The sequence below is a fragment of the Diaporthe batatas genome (assembly GCF_019321695.1).
Source record: "Diaporthe batatas strain CRI 302-4 chromosome Unknown Contig00008, whole genome shotgun sequence".
Lineage (NCBI taxonomy): Eukaryota > Fungi > Ascomycota > Sordariomycetes > Diaporthales > Diaporthaceae > Diaporthe > Diaporthe batatas.
The window spans coordinates 1,404,058-1,428,323 of record NW_025408555.1 but is presented as its reverse complement, the minus strand read 5'-3'; the positions used below and the strand labels follow the sequence as shown (position 1 = coordinate 1,428,323).

The 24,266-nt window shown below is 44.1% G+C and overlaps 5 protein-coding genes across 5 annotated transcripts; 3 read left to right on the top strand and 2 right to left on the bottom strand.

Moving 5' to 3' along the window:
• Positions 1 to 2,924: 2,924 nt before the first annotated feature.
• Positions 2,925 to 5,071, top strand: KVR01_007216 (uncharacterized protein; the record flags this gene model as incomplete). Its single annotated transcript, XM_044788217.1, has 4 exons — positions 2,925 to 3,003; positions 3,082 to 3,483; positions 3,554 to 3,602; positions 3,676 to 5,071. 4 exons carry the CDS (start codon positions 2,925 to 2,927, stop codon positions 5,069 to 5,071), a joined length of 1,926 nt encoding a protein of 641 aa, XP_044643469.1.
• Positions 5,072 to 12,260: 7,189 nt separating this feature from the next.
• KVR01_007519 (uncharacterized protein) lies at positions 12,261 to 13,015 on the top strand (the record flags this gene model as incomplete). Its single annotated transcript, XM_044795070.1, has 2 exons — positions 12,261 to 12,882; positions 12,996 to 13,015. 2 exons carry the CDS (start codon positions 12,261 to 12,263, stop codon positions 13,013 to 13,015), a joined length of 642 nt encoding a protein of 213 aa, XP_044643772.1.
• A 1,527-nt stretch (positions 13,016 to 14,542) lies between these two features.
• Positions 14,543 to 16,500, bottom strand: KVR01_007168 (uncharacterized protein; the record flags this gene model as incomplete). Its single annotated transcript, XM_044793265.1, has 2 exons — positions 14,543 to 16,349; positions 16,487 to 16,500. The coding sequence occupies 2 exons, from the start codon at positions 16,498 to 16,500 to the stop codon at positions 14,543 to 14,545; spliced, it is 1,821 nt and encodes a 606-aa protein (XP_044643421.1).
• Positions 16,501 to 17,698: 1,198 nt separating this feature from the next.
• KVR01_007295 (uncharacterized protein) lies at positions 17,699 to 19,415 on the top strand. The gene is made up of 3 exons (XM_044790249.1): positions 17,699 to 17,874; positions 17,928 to 18,965; positions 19,024 to 19,415. Exons 1-3 carry the CDS (start codon positions 17,765 to 17,767, stop codon positions 19,367 to 19,369), a joined length of 1,494 nt encoding a protein of 497 aa, XP_044643548.1. The 5' UTR covers positions 17,699 to 17,764; the 3' UTR covers positions 19,370 to 19,415.
• Positions 19,416 to 22,401: 2,986 nt separating this feature from the next.
• KVR01_007470 (uncharacterized protein) lies at positions 22,402 to 23,839 on the bottom strand (the record flags this gene model as incomplete). Its single annotated transcript, XM_044790628.1, has 2 exons — positions 22,402 to 22,844; positions 23,182 to 23,839. The coding sequence occupies 2 exons, from the start codon at positions 23,837 to 23,839 to the stop codon at positions 22,402 to 22,404; spliced, it is 1,101 nt and encodes a 366-aa protein (XP_044643723.1).
• Positions 23,840 to 24,266: the final 427 nt, after the last annotated feature.

The following is a 24,266-nucleotide window of genomic DNA, read 5'->3' as shown; positions in this document are numbered from 1 at the left end:
TTATTTAATAATAAACTTTTAAATTTATTATATAAGTTAAGTTAAATATTTAAATTAATAAAGGTATATAAAAATAATTAAAAGAGTTTAGTTAAAAGTAAACTACTTTTATTTAAATAAGTATTTATATATAAATAGGATTAGGATAGGTTTTAGAGTATAATAAGGTTTAATTATATATATATAAAATATATAATTATAAAATATACTTTAAAGTATATATATAATAATATTTATTATAAAGTTATTTTAAATTATTATAATTTTATTATTTAATATAACTTTAAAATTATATAATTTAATATAATAAATATATTTTTAATATTTAATTTAATAAAGTTTTATTTATTATAAACTTTTAAATTAATTTAAGTAGCTTAAAAGTATATAAAGCTTTATAATATAATATATAAATTAAAAGATATATTATTTTTATAATATAAAAGTTTATATTAATATTTTAAAAACTTAATTTATAAACTAATATAAAAAAGTATATTTTTTAAAATAAATAAAAACTATTATTATAATATTCTTTATTAATAATTATTTAGTTTTTATTATTAAAATAATAAGTTAAAAGTTTATAAAATAATAAAAAATTAAAGAAAATATATAAAATTAAGGATTAAAGAGTAACTAAATAATACTTAAAGATTTAAATTATAAAAATTAAATAATTAATAAACTTTATTTAATATATAATATATATATTAAAAGATTATTAAGTACTTTAATATTAACTTATTAAATAATTTAAATATTTTAATACTTAAATATATATTTTAAAATATAAAAATAAACTATAAAAGAATAAATTAAAACTTTTAAAAGTATATAAGCAATTCTATATATAATAATAATAATTTAAGTAAATATAGTATTTATAGCTACTTAACTTTTACTTTATTTATTAAATTTAAAACTAAAATATTTAAAGATAATAAAATAATATATTATTTATTTATTTATTATATATTTTTAATAATATAGTATAAAAATAAAGTTTTAAAAGTATTAATTATTTATATAAATACTTTTTTATAGGTAATAAAGAAATTTAATATTTATTTTAAAAGTATATTATAATACTTTATAATAAGTTAATCTATTAAAAACTATTTAATAAAATATAATTATAGTATTTATAATAAAAGTAGAGCTTTTAATATTATATATATTAAAAGAGTTTATAACTTTTAAATAACTATTTAAAAATTTAATAATTAATATAAAAGTATATAAAAACTTTATAATAATAATAATTAAATAATTTAATTAATTATTATAAAGTAAGAAAGAGTTATTATAAAGCTTTATTATATTAATATTTATAATATATAGTTAAAATAGAAATATATTAAAAATTATTTTAAGTAAAATACTTATTAATTAAGTTTACATTAATAAATAAGTTAATAAAAGCTCTTTTAATAATATAATTTAAATACTTTAAATATATATTAAACTTATATAATATAAGTAAATTATTTAAAAATATAAAATAATTAAAATTTTATTTATATAAAGTAAAGCCTTTTAAATTATATAAAAATAAATATACTATATAACCTTAAACTACTTAAATATTAAATTAATAAGAGTATAAATACCCTTTTAAACACTTTAATATACTTAATATATAAAATAATAATATTATTATTATATTTATTCTCTTTTCTTTATTTTTCTTCTTTTATTAAACTTAATAAAATTATAATAAAAGGTTTAAATAATAATATTAACTTAATAAAATATAAATATAAGGTTTTATATATATAATATAAAGTTTATTATATAAATTAATATAATAAATATATTAATAAATTAAAATAAGTTTATAAATTTATTAATATTAACTTTAAAATACTTAATTAACTTAATAATAATAGTAATAATATAAATAAAGACCTTTTAATAATTATACCTATAAATATATTTAAAATAATAATTTAAATAGTTAATATTTATTTATTTATAATATATATTAATATTATAATTAGTAAATATAAAGTATATATAATTTAAATAAAAGATAATATAATAAATATTAATAATAAACTTAATTTCTTTTATTTTCTTTTAATAATAGAGGAGTATAAAGTATATAATAGTAAAAAGTATAATATTAAGGTATACCTACTCTTTCTACTTTAAAGAACTATATAGATAATATAAGCTTTAAGGATCTTTTAATAAACTTATACTATATAAAATATTAATATAAAATACTTATATTATATATTTAATATTTAAAATAAATATAAAATTACTTTATTAATAATTTAAATAGCTTTATAAGTACTTTATTTAATAACCTTTAAGTAAGATAATATTATATATATATATATATATATATATATAGGTATATATAAGTATAGAATAATAAGAAAAATATAAAAGAAGATTTACCTACTTATATAAAATTAGTAAGTATAATATATTAATAAACTAAGAGTTTTATATATTTAAAATACTTAAAAGTATATAATAAATATTAATTATTCTATTTATTACTATTTAAAAGTTTAATTAAATTTATTTAGAGTATAAAATTAATTTATTATTTATAATATTATAATAGGAAAGTATATAATACTCTATTTAAATAACTAATTAGTTATTTAAAGGGTATATTAAGCTATAAGTAATTAATTAAGTCTATTTATTATAACGCTCTATTATCTATAAGAATAGGCTTTCTATACTTACTATTTATAGTTAAATAACTAGTTAATTTGCTCTATTCGATATGCTCTGCTTGGAATTGTGATACAAGGCAAACATCTAGTTGAAGAGTAGTGCCCGTCCAGTTTCCATGTTCTTTTAGGATCCATCGAACTTCACTTCAAAGATTTTCAATTGAAAGTGCCACTACAGTCCAGCCAGACCACAGCGCCCACGATTCACCTCAACTAGTGATCATGTGGCCCTTTTCGTCTTATCCTGAGGTCTCCCCCTTGGAGGTAAATGGTAAAACTTATGACTATATCGTCGTCGGGGGTAAGTCATATCGATAGAAATCTAAGCACATCTACCCACACCTTTCAAGCCGTATGGCAAGAGTCTGACGTTCCCTAGGCGGCACGGCTGGCTGTGTGCTTGGTTCGCGACTGTCTGAGGATCCAGACGTCTCGGTCCTGGTTTTTGAAAAGGGATGTGTCAAGAATAGCCTCTTGTCTCGCAGTCCACTTCTGAGCCAGAATTTTACTTTTGGCGACAAGCTTCAAGTTATCAGCGACCACTTCTCCGAGCCCTCGCCGGAGGCCAATGGCTTGAAGTTCAAGCTCTGGACGGCGCAAGGCCTTGGGGGTGCATCACGGATTAATGGAATGGTGATGACCCGAGGCCCACCTGCAGAGTACAACTCCTGGGCCCAGGACATGTCTCTTGATGACTGGGCGTGGGATCGCGTCGAACCATTCTTTCGCAAGAGCGAAAACAACATCGGCCGGCCCCGGTCTAAGACGAGAGGCCATGATGGTAAGCAGCCGGATCTATTTTATTGTCATATGTCGTCGATCAGTACCGCTTATCAAGCTACAACCCCCAGGTCCGATTAAGATCAGGCAGTTCAGAACATCCTTTACCTGGGGACCATAGTAGGTCTAAGTCTCCCTACTCTGCTCACATGGGGGCCACTAATAAAACTAACCCACATTTCCTTTTACACAGCATCGAGAGCGCAGCGAAGGCCCTTGGTCTTCGTATCATCGACGATGTCAACGACCCCACCGCGCCCGCCATGGGGTTTTACAGGCTGGACCAGGCCGTGGATGAGCGGGCGGAGAGAAACACGTCGTATCAAGCCTTCTTGAATGAAGATATTGCCCGCAAGCGACGAAGCCACCTGACAGTCTGCACTGGTGCCGCAGCATCACGGTTGAAGATAGATGAAGATGCAGGCTCCGTACGTGGCGTCTTCTTCCGTCCGGCCGTCCCCGGAAAATCCACAGGCGATTTCTGCGTCGAGGCGCGGCGCGAGGTCATCGTCTGCTGCGGTGCTCTCAAGACCGCGCAGCTCCTCATGCTCAGTGGAATCGGGCCCCGGGACCAACTGGACGCGAACGGCATTCCTGTCGTCAATGAAAAACCTGTCGGCCAAACCCTGTCTGATCATTTTGCCTTCCCCATCATGCTCGACCTACCGAAGAAAGAAACAATGCACATGCTTCAAACTGCAATTTACGGGCTTTGGCACATCTTGCTCTGGTTCTTCTTCAGGACCGGGCTGATGAGTAGCAACTGCATCCCCAGTACGATATTTGTCCGCAGTGGGGCTATTGACGACACGACCATGGCCATACGGGAACAAGAACCTAAATCTGACGGCAACGGCGACCGACTGGACAACATAGACATCTCACAGCCGCGAAACATACCAGATATAGAGGTCATGATGTTTGCAGTCGCCGGCTTCAAGAGACCTGTCCCTGGCCGCAACCTCTTGACCCTCTACCCTTGTCTGGTCCAACCACACTCACAAGGCCGAGTCGAGCTGGCAGACTCGAACCCTCTTTCTCATCCCCGAGTTACTCATCCTCTGCTACGCAGCCAGGATGACTGGCCCATCGCGCGCAAGGCGATCCGGTTCGCGATGCGTCTGGCCCAGGAGTTCCAGAGATCAGGTTACCCACACCCGGCCCCAATCGCCTTTGCGCCTGGTAATGAACTGGACAAGCTCGCCGAGTGGGAGCGAACGGCCGAGGACGAACAGACTGCGGCAGCCGCGCCAGTCGTGACACCGGCGTCTGCCAGTCCAATTCAAAAGCCTGCAGCTGCGATGTCTTCAGCTCCTGGGAAGACGTGGGATACCGTCACGGATGATGAAATCGATCGCTATATCCGCAGCGTGGCTACCGTCAGCCTGCATCCCAGCTGCACGTGTCCCATGTCCAACGACCCACGCCACGGGGTCGTCGATCAGCGGCTCCGGGTTCACGGTTTACGCAACTTGCGCATCGCGGACACGAGCGTGTTTCCGCGGATGCTGAGTACCCATACGATGTGGCCAGCGATCATGGTCAGTGAGAGGTGTGCGGACTTCATCAAGAAAGACTGGAGCAAGTGATGATGTCTAGGTAGGAATATATGGTTTCACTTCTATTCTATATACATCTAAGGATACATATAGCGCCTTTATATAATAATAAGTACTTAATATTAAATATTTAAAAAGAATTTAATATTAATAATAATAGTTATAATATAATAAGTATTTATAATTTTAATTTTATAATATATAAATAAAATTAAAAAGTTTTATTTTAATAATAATATTAATTAATATATTATAAAAGAATTAAATAATAAAACTAAATTTAAAAATAATTATTATATAAATAAATTATATATAGTTTCACTTTTATTTTATATATATTTAAAGATATATATAGCGCCTTAATATAGTAGTAAGCATTTAAGACTTAATATTTAAAAAGAATATAATACTAATAATAATAATTATAATATAATAAGTATTTATAACTTTAACCTTATAACGCATAGATAAAGCTAAGGGGCACCGTCTTAATAACGATAAATAAATTATATAAAAGGAATTCTAATTAAAATATTATTCCTTTAAATATATTTATATAATATTGTTATTAACATTATATTCTTTTTAAGCGCTGGGTCTTGAGTGCTTACTACCGTGTGAAGGCGCCATATATGTCCTCAGACGTATACGGAATAGAAGCGAAACCACATCCCGAGCTACCGCAAAGCCCGCAATGCGGCAAACGCTTCTCCCATGGAGTAGCAGAAACAATGCACCAGCGGGACAGGTACCAACAACACCCACGGCCGTCGTCACGACAAACAGTGCAACAGCAGCAACGGTATTCATAAGACCCACCACCGTCGGCATAAATCATGTTGAATTTAGCCGGAACAAGCAATGGGAAGTTCGTGCCAGTTATTTGGGTCCCAGTACGAGGATAATATCGTTCGTGTATGGGTTTGTTCTGACCAAGTAAGTCATGCTCGATGGCACGGAAGCATTTCATAACACTGGAGCCTGGATTGGGAAGCGCGGTGCTGATCATGCCCAAAATTCTCTTACCAGCAAACACATCGAAGAGTTGCGAGCCATGGGAAAAGGCATCTGCGAGAAACTGCGGGAAATCGAGTTCGGATATTCCGATGTCAGCTATACAGCGCACAACTCAGCGGCGGATCTGACAGACAATGGTATTAAACTCCCATACCGTGTATTAGTGGGTACTGGAAATAGTCACTATAACTACCTATACTCCTCTTTACCACCTCTTAACTACTATACTACTTCTCTATCTTTAAAACTATTACTATAATATTCCTTTTAATATAATAATTAAAATAGTATATATTATTATACTTAAAAGAAATTCTAATAATTTTAAAGTTATTTTAAAAGTTAAAAAGAATCTTTAAAATTTAAAAATAATTATAAAAAAAAGGTTATAAATATAAAAATAAACTTATTAAGAAAGCTCTTCCTTTTTAAACAACTTTTTCTTTATTTTTTTATAGTTAATCTTTTATTTAAATATATTAACTAATTAAAAATAAATCCTTTTCTTTCTCTTTCTATTAACTTTTTTTAAGTTTTAAACTTTTAAGTAATTTAAATTTAAATTTCTAAATTTAAATTTTTAAATATTATTATTTAATTAATTAAGTTAAAGGAGGAAGGTAAAGAACTTAATATTAAAATTAAAGTTAAAGTTAAAGAAAGGAAGGAAGGAAGGAAGGAAGGGAGAAGTACTCCTTCTCTCCTTATATAAAGAAAGGTATAAAGACTTCTCTATAATGTGGCAGGGTATAGGGAATGTGGGCCTCTAAAAAGGGCACTTCTAGGAGCTACTATATATATAAATAGTTAGTGAAAAGCCTCAACCTTAGGAGCTAGAAATTTAAGCACCTTTCCCTCTTCTCTTCTCTCTTCTTCGCCCTTCGTCCGTGGGTAGGCTAGCCTAATCGGGGCTAGTGTCTCTGCCCCTCTCTTAATAATTATTTCTTCTCTCTATAACCCCTTCTTCTCTTAATAACCTTTATTTTTATAAGACTATTTAACTATATAAAAATTACTAAAAGGTTAAATAATTATTTATATTATAAAACTACTATTTACATTAGTTAATATAAAGTTAATTTTATATATAAGGGGTTTCTAAAGTGAAAGATAGCCCTAGTGACTATTTCTAGTACCCACCAACGCACGGTATGGTCCTAGCCCAGAGCTGTCCCAGCCTCCGCCGCATCACGCTACCAGGAACGTCTGGCCTTACCCACGAGGCCCTGGTGGCCCTTTTCGAGGGCTGCCCAAACCTATCGGAGGTAGAGATCACAGGCGTTTCAAGGGGGGCGGGGAACGAGACGGGAGCGATCTTTGCCTTGCTGCTTGAAAGGCAAAACTTGGCGCCCAAGTTGAGCAGACTGCGCTTGGACAAGCTAGTGGACCGCTCGCCCGAGATGAAGGCAATGAGGGCGGTATCTAGGAAAAGAGGAAATCTCCTGGTTGAGCTTGTATCGGTGAGCGAGGTGAAGAAGTGGGGGGATTGGGAGCTCGAGATGTATGGTGATAGCTATCGGAAAGGCAAGGTAGAGAGGGCTGCTATCTACAGGGGCCCAGATGACTGGTAAGGCAAACAAAAATTGCGGCAATCCATGTGCATCACCTAGGACGAGTGCGCCTCAGAGTTGTAATATTCCGTTTGCTAGGTGTATACAGCAAACAAAGAACCGAATTGGACTTGGGAATGCTGGCAACTAATTCTGGGGACGACTTTGGGATATAAAGGTTCAAGCGAATCCTGGAAGACAGACGGGTGGGTTCTTCTGTGACAGTCTCCTGGGCGTTTCACTGTTCCTGGGCGCGTGAAGACTATCACCACTGGCACTTTCTCAAGTGTCGGTACTATGCATCTCCCAAAAGTGCTACGCGTGGCAGCAGGGGCAAAAAAGCCCAGACTACGTTTATGCAAATCGGATATTGCCAACCTAAGCGGAATGAAGGCCGGGCGGTCCGCAAACCCGATATTGGAGGGTAGGGAAAAGGACCTGAACATAACCTCCTGGACATGTAGAAGCTACACATACCGTGTATCATCAGCGCGCGCCCCAATAGTCGGGCCAAGCACCTGCGGTTCTCAACCAAGTCGAGATCACCGGAAATGTCACTGAGTTCGGCCCCGACTCCGACGGCTTCCGGATGTGGCTTGAGCCCCGCCACGGCGTCGGAGAGTTCGGCAAGGACGTCAGCGCGCGGGCGGCTCAGACGGCGGTTGGGAATCCGCCCAACGAGCCTGTCTTCTGGCTGCACCATGCCCTTGTCAACAGGACTTCCGAGGTTGGTGGCAGTTCCAGCAGCAGGACGACGAGGCCACGTCAGCCTACGGCGGCAAGCCCGACACGTGCAGCAATGTTGTTCTTCCCAGACGATTCGATCTGGGACGATTGGGCTCAGGCTTCGGATCATCTGTCCTCGTGGCAGGTGACCGCCGAGTCGACTACCTAGGTATGTAAACCGATGCGGATGACTACCATATTGCCCACTACACATACTAGTAGACTATTTCAGTCCCTATCCATCACATGTATTATTACCGTAAAGCAGCCACTTGAAAAGAGGTTTATGACGTCATGTAGTGAAAGAACTACGGCTTGACTAAGTAGGTATGCTTTTACCCATTAAAAAACGCCTCACCCTGCGCCACTTTGCATAAGATTGTACCTATTTTATACAACTTTATACACGGCTTCCGCGGGCCCATCCTACAGAGCGGGCTCGCGGCACTCACTATATACATTCCGTAGCTGCGAAGCAGAGACCTGTGTGAAGCTCGTGGATATCACAGCGTGACTCTACGATATCATAGTTACAATCCTGAGAGAGGCCCATGCAATTGCCAAAATCCATGAAGTAGGAAGACGACGTGTTTGACCAGAGGTTGTGAGGTCACTCGATGTCAGCGTGTAAATCTTGAATACATTGACCCGAGGCCCTCGTTCACTTCGGGCAAAAGATGTAGGCATCCGAGAGCGGTAACCAGTCTAGTTTGGCATGACTCCGGGATGTTGACTGCGCTGGCACTTGATTTTGGCTTTGAAATAACCATATACTACATGACAAGGAGAAAGTCTAATTGTGAGGCTATGAAAGACAGAATGATCCATAGTTGAGCCAGGCTAACTAGAATTGATGTGATGTCCGGGCCCGAATGGCCTGATTGAGGTGACGGAGTTGTGAATGGGAAAATATTTAAGCGCCCCGCAGCATGAGCTTGGCGGTGCTACCCGAATCAGGATTTAACGTTTCACGAAATGAGAACCCCATCAGGGGACCGGTCCCACTCGGCCAGAAACGTAGCCTAAGCCTCAGGCAGCTCTTCTCTTTCCGCGTATCCGCATGGTAAAAAGGGAAGGTGGGAGGACCTCCGCCTCGGCAAAAGGAAGGAAATGGTATAGATGCAAGTACCAAGCCGTGCGTTTCTTGAAACAATATCCTGCTCGTGGACTTTTAATTTGCCATCTAATAACAGTTCAAGCCCGAGCGCACATGAACAATTGTGGTCGCCCGGGGTCAAGTGTTGGCAGGAAACAGACTAGGTGGATTTCCCAAGGGTTCGCACTTGGCGTTTCCTTTTCCATGGAGTCCGAAGCCCCTTTATAGTATGTCGAGGTAGTATAAAAGCAAGCAGACTTCGGCACCCTCGGTAGTCGGTGTGCCTCTCGATTCATCATTCGCTTCAGACCGACCTAATCCACCAACAATCTACAGACAGTCCCAGAACTCCTAGCCCAAGCCCTTCGCCTGCCATGCAATTCTTCGCCCTCATTGCCCTGGTGGCCCCTTTGATGGGGATGGCCAGCCCCATCGAGACCAGACAGAACAACGAGTGCTGCTACCAGGCCAAGGAAGCTCACGATTTCATCTGGAGAACTAGAGGAGACGGACAGTTCTTGGCCACACTCGGCTGGTGCACGCTTGATATCATCCGGTAAGCCAGGCACTCTGCCCTCCAATATCGAGTTTGTGTAATAACCACTGGTTCGCGCCTGTCCAGGGACCCTACCGACCCAGACAACTGCAACAAGGGAGAACATCACAAGTTGGGGGGATACTGCAACCCGGATGGTTACAACATTACTGTCATTGAGTGCCCACCGTAAAAACAAGGTGCTCTGAAGTATCATCACTCGTCGATCCGATACATTGACAGTATCGCGTATCTCGGTTCGCGGTTGTACATTGTTAGTTATGGGTAGATCCTGATAAGAATGCGGACCTGCAGGGCGCAACTTGGAAGGATACATCCTTAGGTAAATAGAGAATTATACTCTAATTCCTTCAGCATACCTTCCAAAGTGATACAAGCCTAATAGCGTCGAGGTATTCTTAATATTAGAATATATAGATTATATCTCTTTTCTGAATAACCCTTTTAGCACTAGCGTTAAATCGTTTACACCCTAGACGGGTCTTACATCATTATGGGGGCACATCAAGCAAGCTGTCTGCTTGTAGGCCCCGGGGGTTCTGGGGCTATGCAGGCTATGGCCTCGTGGCTTGTAGGCTGAGTAGCCTGTGGCGTCGCGTGGTGTTTGATATCAACGCCATTTTGGGAGACAAAGCATAACAAGTGGTATATTGGGCCCCAAATTCTACAAGACAATGCCGCACCCCTAGAGAATCCGATGCAGTTTAAAGACTAAGCGGATTCCGATCACTACTCGACGCCGAGCATTTATGTTGACGGCCATGCTTGTTAGAGTGAGATTGCGGACCTACCTAGGTGTACCTACCTAGGTAGGTACTTAGGTAGGTCACCCCGGTGGAGAAACCTGATTGTGTTCTGTCTTGTCTGTCTGCAGCCTCACTGGTCCACGTTCATGCACCCCACGGAGCTTGCAGGTAGAGTCACTAGTTCCCAACAGCATGGCCACCCAACTTATCCTGGGAGGGCTGCCTAGTGATGCTACTATTGGGGTTGTGGCGGCTTACCTCCCACACAATGACTGCTGCGCCTGGTATACTCACCAAATGAGCCCTCCAGGCCAGGCAACAATGCACAGGAGAGACGGTTGGAACAGATCACTTTTAATATTAATCAGGACAACTGTTCCATCTGTCTTTGGTATGATGTGTGACGCGGGATTGTTCTTTTTAACAAACATTGCCTACGGGCGCCAAAATGCACAGTCTCAGCAGAAGCTCCAATTTTGCGCTACTCAGCTTACTATGGCTTTCCTTTTCAGGAGTGGTAGCTGCATACGACGGGACTAGCTGCTGCCTTCTTGCTCAAGAGAGCCGTTCGTTTGCAAATACTCCAGCATATCCTCTTCCTCTGCATCCTGTGTGTGGCCAGGTTTACGGAAACTACACTCCCGCACCAAAAGTCTACGTCAGCTATCGATTCTGCCGCGAAAACTGCAGTGGGATCGGGCTGTCAAAGATCTCTGACCCCGGGCAGTGGGCCGGTCCAATTGTGCAATTTGTTCTACCTGCCGTCATATTTAGCGCCACAGTCCCCCGGAGACGACTGATCACTTTCAAGAACTCGCGTGCAATACTGGCGGCATGCATAAATCGAACCCCATGGGGGAACCATACCCTCGCAAAGACTGTCACATGGCTCCCTCGACAAATGTTGGATTTGTTCATCGTCTTTGTGGACAACCTGATATGGATATTCATCATCGTGATAGGTGCCGGGCCAATGTTGGTAGGAGGCTTGTACGAAGCTGTGCTTGACCACTTAATTATCCAGTCGATTCGTCGATCGGACCCTAGCGGGCGACAAGACAGAGCACAGGAGGTGAAGGAACAGCGAGAGCTCTTGACTGTCTTGGCTCTAGGCAACCTCGAAGACGAAGGGGAGCCGATCAGAAAGGTCATTGAAAGACTCTCGGTGGACGGTACCGACGATGAAAAACGGCAGTCACAGGCGCGGTTGATATCCCTGCTGAGGGCCCAAGCTGACTTTGGAACAGCCATCGGTGCCCCTGTGCTATTTTACCTCGGAGCGTTCATTTATACTATTCTTGACCTTCAGAGCGACCCTAGCGACCAGGACTCAGCCATTTCACTGGCTTACGGTGTTGAATGGATGGTTATTGTCCACGTCGCGATTGTCAGTGGCTGTCTTCTTGCCGCGAATAATCCCGCAACATCGACCGCTATCGTTGGAGAGTACAAGGAACAACCCTCGGAAACACCTTCGCCTCCTCCTTTCAAAGCTCGGGGGGATTGGACAGACCCTGTCACTACAAGAATGTGGTACATTCTAGTCGACCCTATCATCCGTTGGCGAGACCTGCTCATCTTTTACTGCTTGTCAGACGCCTATGAGGGTTCATTCCAGCCAGTATGGATATGGCGCCGCGGCGCAAAGAAGAGGCAGAAGATCAAGGGCCTCGGACTATCGAGCCAAAGTCGATATCCGGAGGCTCTGGAGCTCACCTTGTGGTCCTGGTCATTCATCTGGGTGTTTGCGGTCATCCTTGTGGCGCTTCCTCCCGCGGCTGGGGCCGTCGTGTCATACGCCACACCACCAATCGGATGGAGCTGTCGATCTCTGAGTTTCATCATCTACGCCGGTTGCCAGATCGTTCTTTGCACAACATACATCTGCAGCCAGCGGAACGCCCATGTGCCCGTCGGAAAACGACCCTGGCATGAGCGTATCCTGGCACATAACATCTGGAATGTCCTGCCTCTGTTGTTCTCGGGCTTCTGCTGCATCGGAGGTACAGTTATGCAAACCGTTGGGGTGTTTAGGAATTGCTTCTGCTATGTCATCACTGATAAGTGGCTTAAGCTGGACCAGGCTTATGTGAACCTGGCAAGTGACACTGAGGAGGCAAGGAACTCGACAGGCAACTGGATAACAATGGGTATGGCAGCCACGCTTTTCATGGTGGCCACATCCTGGCTTGGCTGGTTATATCAGAAATCTGTGAGGGGTTGGTATCTCAGAGCGGTAGACAATTTGTATGCTGGAGAACAGATTACACTATCTCGGGCTGAGAGGATGTTAGTGTGGCTTAATACAGGGAAGAACTGGGCTCGCGTGACTCCGGACTGGGCTGAGATGTGGGTCTGGATTAGAAGCTGGAGAGACCACGTCCGCATCTCGTATTCGCGGTTGTAGATTGATCATTCGGAGCGATTGACATGTCATAATTACTCAGGTAGCCTTAAATAACAAGTATGGGCTGAAGTTTATATTTGAAAGAGGGGTTGAGAATATAGATGGCCAGGTAAATGATTCCTTCTCTCATGATAAGAAGTCCATGCATCCAGTTCCGATTTATAATCAGGCCGATTAGAGTGGTTTCATTTTTAATCCCTATATATATAAAATATATATAGTACCTTCATATAATAGTAAATACTTAAAACTTAATATCTAAAAAAATATAGTATTAATAATAATAAAAAAAATATAATATATAAATATAGAGCTAAACTTTATATTATATAAATAAAATTAGAAAGTATTACTCTTAATAATATTATATTAAAATTATTAATATAAATAGCTTAAGAGTTAATCTATTATAATATTAGAGTTAAAGCTAGTAAAGTAGTTATATAATAAAATTAAAATAATCTTAAAATAGCCCTTATAAAAAAGAATTTTATAATATAAAACCTAATAAGCTAGCTCTTTCCTATTAATATACTTATTATATAGCTATTTAAATCTATTCTTATTAAATAAGTTAATATAGTTCCTATTTTAAATATATAGCTATTAATAAAATAATAATATTATAATAATAAACCTATTTAAAAAACCTTTTATATAAATTCTATAAAAGATTAAAACTCTTTTAAAAGCTAAATAAAGTTTATTTACTATATATTAAATAAATACTATATAAAAAAGTAAAAATCTAAATATTTAAAAACTAAATTTTCCTCTTTTAAATATACTACTTTATTATTAAAGATTTATCTATTTCTATATAATATATAAAAAATATAATAGAAAAGGGAGCTCTATAAAGAAAGTTAGTAACTCTATTATATATAAATAAATTTAAAGGTATATATTAAGTAATTATTAACTTTATACTTAAGGTATAAGTTAATAGCTAGTTTAAAAGTTAAGAAGATAATAAATAGATAAATAGTTAAATAAAAAATATAATGTGGCCAAAGCCTAGGCTGATTAGATTGGTGACCATTTTTGTTGACCAGACACAGTGGTGAGGCACATTGGACATGGTAAAAAAAGAAGAGAAGAAGACAACCCACCCCCCGAAAAAAAAAAAGACAAAGGAAGAGAAAACAAGTACCTCAGCATCTGCTTGATCAATTCTCAGTTAAATCCTCGGCTGTCAACCTTTCACTTATAGCACAGTTCAGCTGCCCTATGGAAACAGTTGAGACCTGAGCAGAGGGTGCCAAGGCTCAGGAGAGAATGCCATGGCTTCTGACTAACTAGAGGTGGTCCCTACATCTGTTGTAAATGAAAGAATCATCTGAGAAATGTGAAATGAGGGAACATCCACTACTCGCCCAATTGACAACCCTGCCCGCAGGTAGCTACTTCTTCCTCTTCTTGCTTGGAGACCCGCGCACATCCGCCTCGGGAACATCTTGTTGATGTGACATGCCTGTGTCTCGAGACATCTCACCACTGGCAGCCCAAACCTGCCCAGAATCAGCATAGACACCCGAGTTGACATTGAACTGGCCAAAGTTGTCACTGAACGAACGAGACAGACTGGACTGCTGCCGATGGAAACTTCTCGAGCGGCGTTGGACAGGTGTCTCTGCCCCACTCGGCGTCTGAGTCGTCCTAGGTGTTGCCTTGCCGTTTTTCCTAGATGGCGGCACGGCTTGGTTGTACGAGTAGAACAACGAACCTCTGTTCAGCACATAGCCTTTTTTGATGTTATAGGCAACGAACTTGTCGTTCATCTCTCTGATCACATTTTTCAGGAGACCTTCGAGTTCGTTGACTCCGTAATTGTGAAGGATGTTGGTGAGCTCTTCCACTACACTTTGGCGGCGTGTGAAGTCCTCGTTCTGGACAACTTTGTAATTTGAGTAGGCGAATTTAAGTGGGTAATCGCTCTTTGGACCTATTTCTTTCTCGCCCAGGCGACAGGCACGGTGTATTCGAATCTTCATGGCCCCAGCAACCGCGACGACAGAAAAGAAGCGGACTCTCTCGAAGAATTGTTTGGTGTATTTGTCGCCTTTGACCCGGGATCCTTCACCTATCTCCCTGTCTGCCTCCTTGAAGATTTCGAACATATTATGCAGAGCCTGGCTCGCGTTGTTGAGGCATTGATTCAGCGCAACTTTATCATCGACGCTTGTCCACCCGCGCTTCGCCTCGATCGTCAGAAAACAAAACGCTCTGTCTTGGTTCGGTGGGTTGATGCCCTCGTAGCATATCAGCTTCTGTGTTTCTTCTGGGAAAGACTCCCAATCGCAAGTCTCAACCAGTTTCTCCCGACGGAATCCAACAGCAAGGTCCGGCTTTGGACACGTGAGGAATCTTTTCCCTCGGCGCTCGGCGTGTGTAGGCATCGGAAGGCAGGTCCATGGAGTCTCGACTGCAAATTCAAGCGAGCTTTGGTTTTCTTTGCCCCCGTAGAAGAGGCGGTACCGATCAATCATAGAGAGCATTATAGTTCGTTGGAAGATGGCTTCTTGCTCCTGATTCTGACACTTCTCTAGATCCTTTTCCCACAGTTTGTCGTCGTAGTCTTTGACATCTGCGGGGACAAGAGGCCAAGGGACATCGTGGTTCTCCAACTCCTTGAACTGAAAGTCATCTTTACCCTTGGGCAGGAGGTCGACCATGCGGCATTGCAATCCTCGCCTGAATTCGGGGACGTTAGATGATGATATGCGACCTGCCTCCACGTCCAAATCTGGACAGGACATTTTGAGGAATTTTAGGACCTCCACCGTGGCGTCATCAAGTGGTGGCAAGTATCCTATTCTTTCATAATACACCTGGAGGGGATCCTTGTCGACGGAAGCCTCATCAGAGTCCCAGTCTGGGGTGAATTCAACGCTTCCTCTTTGAGAGTGAGAAGAACTCCCTGTTTCCACACTTCGGAGTACTCTCTGCCCTTTATCTGAGCCTGTTTTAGCCGGGGGCACTACCGTCTCGATCTTTCGGCTTCTGAGCTTTGGCGATGGATTTTGGATTCGGTGTCCAGAGTCGAGGTCTCCTGGCTTGGTCGTAGACCTTGTAGCACGTCGGGGAGCTACAGTACCGGCACTGGGCGGAGCCTTTCTCGGCCCACGCCCTCCACCAGACTTGGATTGTTGAGTTAACTTTGGTTTACGGAGTGGTGGTATGGCCTTTTGACCAGGATTGGTGGCTTTTCTTTATCAAAGCCTCGCCCCAGGTCAGTTACAAAAGCGCCCAGGGATTGACATGAAGACGCACGGCGTTGGGAGCCGGCAAGACCAGACTCAAAAGTTGAGAGGGATGAAGGTAAAAGTTATTTAACTAAGACTTACTTGTTCTTGGTCATTCTGCCAGAGCGGCTTTTGAAGCTATTTTTGATTATCACAGCAACAGAATCCTCTTAATGACATCTGGATAGATGCACCTCAATCTGCTATACTTGTTGCGGCTGTATCTCTAGAGAAGAATGGAGAGAAAATCACATTGACCTTCCTGATGTCTATTGCAGATCATTCTGTTATATAAGGAAACACGGCGCTTCGAGCCACAGCCATCAAAGGTGTGATATTGACAGCCGGCCAATGAACGTCGAAGCCGGCAAAATGCAATACGCAACCAACGGAGCGATTGCACTGCACTGGCTCCAGGAGAAAGCGGAACGGATGCAGGCATCATGCAACTCGGCGGGAAGTGAGTGGGCTCACGGCAAGAGGGTGTGCGCACTTGCAGAAGCCGGCGCGCCTCTCATCTTTCTACCCGAGGCACCTACAAGACATTCTCCACAGGAACTCGATCGTTGATGCAGACCGGTTGGGGTTCAAAATTCTCGCAATCAATACTTGATCTACGTCCTTTGGTCGGTATCACGGCGGCCCGTTTGGTAGCTTACCTAGATAGTGAGGCCGGGGTTCCGCAAACAGCCCTGGGCCGCCGACCACTGAGGCAGGCAGCCGGATAGCTTTACGGATGGAGGAACACAACACTGCTGCGGACAGTGGAAGGCATCACCAATCCGTTCCACTTCGATATTAAACGTACGCACTGGACCATGCGAATGGTGAAATATATGTTTCGGATGATGATCAGCGCGAGGAACCGAGAGGACCTCGCAAACACTGTACGGTAGGGCTAGCTGGAAGTAGGAACAAGTTGATGGCTCATAATTTATTATCTGCCAGTGCATCATCAACCCGTGGTGGCAAACGACGCGTGCTTGGACTATTTCTCGTAGGAAGCTGAGCAGAGGGGTTTCGCATGGTGTCAGATCTTGGCACCTTCCACTTGAAGCTGGGGAGCCAAGAGCCAAGAGCCAAGAGCCAAGACGGGCGAACATACTTATCACTGCAGCAGTGATGACCTGGGCCAGTTATCTGCTCGCAAGCATTGGCTCATGGCCGAGTGTTATTCCGGAATACCACCGTAAACTTCTAGAACATGAAATTAGCGCCACTAGGGTTTGGCTCAATATATAAGGGCCAAGAGCACTCGGTAGTACAACCTTGTGAGGGGAGTGCTTTGTGTCACGACGCTGGCAGGTGCTCCTCGTATTTTGACCCAGGCATATCACTTCTGAAGGCTCCAGGTCTGGCCTCGGTGGTAATTCTAGCACGATGAAGCCCACCACGAGATATCTAGTCGGTGCTTGCCTGGCGGCCTCAAAGTGCCTGGCCACGAACACGATCGATCCCGATCTGGTGGAGGCAGACATCACCACGGCCGAGTAAGAACACCAAACGGCAGACACGACGAGTAACAAGCTGACTCCCCGCACAGGCTCGAAGGAATTCTCTTGGACCTGAACGACATCGGGGACGCCAATGGCGGCAACAGGGCCTTCGGCCTTCCAGGGTTCCAGGCCAGCGTGGACTACGTGCTGGAGAGGATAGGCGGCGCAACCACTTTCACCAACGAGACCTCTGCCCTGAAGACGTGGGTGCAGCCCTTCAACCACACGTTCGAGCAGACGCGTGAGATCAGCGTCACGGGCCCTGACGGCGAGGACGTCTATGTGCTCACGCTCCTGTACAACGCTGCCACGCCAGTGCCGGACGGCGTCACTGGCCCCCTGGTCGACACCCCTGTTGACGACGCCCGTGGCTCGGGCTGCTTCGCCGACCAGTGGGAGGGGATCGACGCAACGGGCAAGATCGCGCTCGTCAAGCGGGGCGTGTGTGCCATCGCCGATAAGCTCAAGCTCGCCAAGGCCGCGGGTGCCGTCGGCGCGCTCGTCTACCAGCCGCAGCCGGGCACCAACTTCTCCTCTGCCACGCTGCAGGCTGAAAACATCGGGCTGCTTGTGCCCGGTGGCTTGATCCCGCTTGAGGTGGCGCAGGCCTGGCAGGAGAGCCTGGCTGCTGGCGAGGAGGTGACCGTCACGCTGCTGGTGGACTCCATCTTCGAGACGCGTGAGACGTGGAATGTGTTCAGCGAGACCACGGAGGGTGACCCAGACAGCGTGGTGATTCTCGGTGCGCATCTTGACAGCGTGCAGGCTGGACCCGGCGTCAATGACGACGGGAGTGGGACGGCGGGGCTGTTGACTATCATCAACAGCGTGAGGAAGTACACTGGCCTGAAGAACAAGATTAGGTTTGCGTGGTGGGGCGCCGAGGAAAGCGGGCTGGTCGGCAGTCTGTACTACACCCGCGGCCTGCCAGTCGAGGAGGTCAACAAGATCAAGTACTACTTCAACTACGACATGATAGGATCGCCGTTCCCGGTGTTTGCCGTCTATCAAAACGAGATCAGTGGCTCACCCGCAGAGGGTCTGGTGGAATATCTCACTTCCCAGGGCAAGGACGCGTACTTTGGGTGAGCTGTTCTCAAATAATCCTCAACGCCCTACAGAGCCGAATGCTGACCGCCACAGATCCTTTGGAACCGGCTCCGACTACGTCGGCTTCAACAACCTCGGCATACCAGCGAGCGGCATTTTCACCGGCGCCGGTGCCCCTACAGACCCTTGCTATCACCTTGCCTGTGACACCATCACCAACATCGACTTCGACGCCATCACTGTCAACACCAAGGCTGCTGGCAGATTGGCTGCCCAGCTTGCGCTGTCTCTGGAGGGCGTCCCGGTCAGGAACACGACCTCAGCCAACCTGAGGGGCAGGATGAAGATTACCGAGAGCTTCCAGAAGTGGGCGAGGGCCGAGGAGCGGGTGGTTCTGCAGAAATCGTGCTCACATGACATCCAGAACCAGCTGTTATAAGGCAGATTGTGGATTTTGTGGCGTAGTGTGCGGTCCTGGCCTGGAGCAATTGGAAACTGATATGAGACACGTCATTTATTTGACGGAGTGAAATGATACTGGCAAAAGTTGTGTTTCTGCCTTCCAAGGTTCCTTTGATATATATGCTGCCATGTCTGTCCGTCATAGGCAATCAACTTTGAAACACGCTATCACCGTATCAGCAGCGCCCCGAAAAAGTTACATGATCTCATGTCAGAGACTCGGTGCTGACATACCATTTCTGGTATATTGGAAGTCCATGCGCCACAGAACTAACTAACTACACTACCACCACCCTGTGAGAGGTATGCGAGTATCTATCTATATACTTGAACAAGGGCTCAGTATCCAAATGCAAGGCATTATCTGGGTCGGAATCCCAATGTCCCACTCTTCTATACAAGCCGTCCGTCTCTTGTGACAATAAAACGCCCATAACCGCTCTTGGATGCCCTCGGGTAACCACAGTGCGCTCAGCTAGCGGTAAAAGGAAGGCGTCACTCAAACTCGACTCTTCAGGCGTGTCCATACTGACAACCAGAAGCGTCTGCACTGAGCAGCTATCGCATCCTACTGTTTGTTCCAGGGTAACGGTCCTTATATAAGCAGAAGTATTGTCGTAAAAAATGCGGTCTCTTGGCCCAAGCTTGCATCTTACAAGCAAGCCCTTCAAGACCAACTTGCCCCCATTCACGGGCCCATATTTGTAGGTAGAGTCCTCCAGATCTACGCTCACTCCCTCCACAGTGGCCAGAGGCTGCTTAAGATCACACTGAATGGAAGAGGCTGTCACCTCCGCATCAACACTCGTCCAACTCCACGTCGGATTCCGTCTTGCTGTGGAGTCCTGCCCAGGGCTTCGTCGGAGCACTTGCCAGCCTAGGTCGAAGGGCATATTCTCCCGAAAGTGTCCGGCGTAGTAGTGATCGCTGAAAACGCTAGTAAAACGCTGTGCAACTGCAGATAAAGCGACGAGCTTGTCTTTCTCCGGATATGTGAGATGGCACCGGCTGTAAATACGGACGATTTCTGTTCCCGCTTGCTTCGCCCGGGATATCTGGCCGGCAGGCAATCGAATTCGTGTTTGGCATTCTGGTCGAAAGATTCACCTGTCTCAGGGAGTCCACAGGGGAAGCCCTCATGTAAGGACTTTTCGCTGTCGCACTCCCATCTTATCCGATCATCTGTGAAGTGCAAGATCCGAGGGGAAAGCAGTCTTTCCTGGACAACCCATCCCCTTTTCAAAAGTGGAAGGTCCCACGTAGCAGTCGAGTAATCAAGGTCTGGAGCAAAGACACGACACTTAAGCACGTCTGCTGTTGTCTTGAATGATTTTCCCTCTGCTGCATGTGGTTCACCAATGCTTCTTTCATCACTTGCCTCATCATGGTGTAGTGAATCCGAGGCATAACCAGAAGCATCGCCACTAGAGCCGCTTTCTAGACTGACTGAGTCGGATTTGTCCACACCAGCCAGCTCAAGCCTTTCTGGAATAGTAGAGAATGCGCAGCACTCTTGGAGGATATCGGGATTCCTGAATCTGAAAGCACCTTGTCCGGGGTTTTGTGCGGCGTCCAAGGAAATGTTGAGGTAGCAGTTTTCGTACAACGAAGACATATCTACTGCATGCTGCAGCCAATCTTGATTGGAGTCTTGCAGGATACATAGGCTGTCTATCCATATGTACTGAATATCCAGGTGCTTGCAGATCATGATGGCCTCACGAAAGCTTTTGGGAAAGGTTTCGATGACGACCCCCTTGCAAAGTTCGGCAAAATTCCCGGTCGTTAAGTTTATGAAGTCTGGGTCTGAGCCCCAGCAATGGCTTAGAGTTGCGTAGTGGCATGGGCTGCGAGGGCGCTCTGAGTGCGTTTCGAAAAGTCGTGGCACAGCCAGGTGCGTGATATCGATCAAGCGGTTGGGCCGCCAATTAGAATCGAGTGAACTCCGACTTCTTAATGTCTCACAATGGTGGTTGGTTTTGCAATTATGTAGCCATGTTTTCGCGATTTCCAGGACACTGCTGTGTCCAGTACTGTCTGGAATTGGCTTTAGAGGGAATAGGTCTCTTCGAACCATCCATGGCTGTGAGTCGAGGTCGATTGCAGCCTGTTTCGTGACATCCAAGTACCAATCGGGGACTGATTCACCGATAGGAGAAGCATGAATATCGATGACGTTCCAGGGCAATGTTCCCCAGTTCAACCAGTGAATATTCGAATCGAACTTTATCTCCCACGCCTTAAACCTATCTGTCGACTGTGGCGGATTTCGGGAGCGATCCCAATAGTATCGCAAGAAAGGCACAGATATTTCTTCAGCTTCTGGATCTGGACCCAAATTATCACGGCGCACAATAAGGGCAACGCATATTTTGCAGCCGCCTTCCGCTGCTCGCCGCAGATTCTCGAGGCAAGTATGATGCGTGCCCTCAGCCTCTTCTTTGGAAAACATCGATAGGCAGACAGCGCACAGCATCTTGTAGGCCGTGATTAAATCAATATATTATGGGTCAATGGGATGTTGTAATGGAAGCAGGGACACTTAGTGTCGCAGGACCGGAACAGATGAGAGACACAACTCAGGTGGTTGGGGCTCAACCGTGCTGCGCACCTTGCGCTATTTATGCAACTCTTCAACACACCATGTAACATCAATTATGTGTGACTCGAACTACTCGAGCCATCCGATTTAGGGAAAACGTGAGGGGGCAATCCTCCCAGATTGCCTGTCCAAGAGCCGTGGATTTCCCCAAAGTACAGCTGCCAGGCAACCAAGTGTGGGATGATCTGGAGGTAGATGACGACCTCGAGAGCTGATTATAGAGCTCTTACCAGATAGAGGCCTAAAATACAAATGATGAACATTCAAAGGTGACAAAAGCTAGCGATCACCCCTTAGTTTCGGAATCAATGAGCAAGCACTTTGTTTTGCCTCGCATATCATCAAAATGTAGATTCATCCGGTTCCAACCACTCTGAGACACTCCCTCTAGGGAGCCACAACCATCACTAAGACCACTGTAAGGTGTCTCTCCAGTATTCTTCAGGTGGGTTTTCCTCGTATTGTTCTGCTCTCCTTCTGCTTTCGTCAGTGGCACAGATATATGTCTCAAACAGGTTACCGTTTACGTTGTAGTGTCCTGGATACACCCCGTCGTCAAAGAGCCATGTTTCTACCATGACGCCAGGATACATTTGCAGGGTGGTCGGCTCTCTGATAGGACCCAGTGCAGTCAAGAAGCCACTCAACCCTATTGGAGGCGGTCCGTCGACGCCGACGCCGAGGTCGATCCCAGCTTCAGCTGCCCGTTTCTCCAGATCCTGGAGGTAGAAGGGGTTGGCGGAGCAGAGCTGTGCTTGCTTCCACAGATAGTGGTGTGGCTCGACGTCGAGCAACTTGTACGTGACATGATAGTCACCAGCAATGCAGGCCAGAGCCGTTTGAAGTTTCACTGAATCAACCTGCAATAAAAAATGACTTCTTGGAATATGAAAAGTGGTAAATGGGTGTGAGGGTTGAAAGGACCTACTGTCTGGTCTCCGTCGAACGAGCTCCCGCAGTGTTGCCTCGTGCGGGACAAGGGGCCACCAAACCAAAAAAGGATTGCGGTGTGATTCCGTAACGCTAGTCCTGGGGTATATGCCTGCAAGCTCATTGTTCATGATGAACCTTGCCTCAACTGCTGCGCGTATCGCACTCGTCGTGTAGGCCCCAGAGACTCTTGAGTACCCTAGGGTAGTCATCACAGTGTGCCCACCATTTCGCGAAGGTGGTGTGGTGATAAATACCCCTGAGGATGTATTCTAGCTCGTCCTTGACCAACACGGGACGCCGTAAGTGAAAATAGCGGTCCACGTTGCCCTCGTATGCTGCCATCAGGATGAGCGCGTCTTTGTTGGTCGTCGGCAGGTCGGAAGGCAGAGGCTGATAAAACAACTGAGCGTGGTCTACTGGGAATTTGGGCTGGAGTAGTGCTTCGGAAAATACCAGACCGACGTTGGCATCTTCGGTGATGTCAAAATAGTGACGTTTCCAACGCGGAGTCAAAAAGCTCTCCACATCCTGCGTAACACGGAGATATGAAAGCGTTACCGTGTCTCCATTGAGATGGGCGCCTGGCTTCGGGTCATCCTCGTTGACCGATCGCTCGTAGTCGTTCATTACAGCATAGCGGACCGGCTGGCTCAGGATACGGTTGTAGATGATTTTGCTCCCGTCGGCCTGGCTCTCTCTAGCCTCTTCGCAGATGGAGACGTCCGGTAAAAGCCCGAGTTCCTCGAACAGGTCGGAATAGCCAGCTACTGCACAAGCCCTGCCAACATGATAACGCATGCTGGGGTAGCGGGAAGCCAGGAGTCGATAAGTGTCCTCGGAGGCTAGGTCAGGATACCAGATGCAATAAGGCTGGACGTCGTCATTTCCCATTTCAGTTATGATGCCGCTCATTATCAACCGTGTATTTCTCGCCCGCGTGAACATTGCATCCCAGCCGGAGGGAGCACAGATGCGCTTGATGGCATCTTGGTCGGCGAAGCCGGGGTGGTGCCGTATACCCCGAATGACACTGATGCGCTTTCGGGGCCACGCGGTATTCTTTGGCACAGTTTCCCTGCGAATTGCCCCTCGGCAAGCTTCCAACCGTTCTTCGAGACTTTCCTCATCTTGTGCGTCTCTGCCTTTGCTTTTGACCCTGTTTGCATCGTAATCCCAGTCGGAGTCTTCTGAGGATCCAGAGGATGGTTTGTCACTAATGTCTGAACACATCGCCGCTATGTTCTGCTGTCAGACTGATGGAAATTTGCATAAGTACTTGCTGGGTACGTGTTTTGGAGCTTGAGGCTTGCTGATGTGATTTAGTAGGAAGAGGCCGATC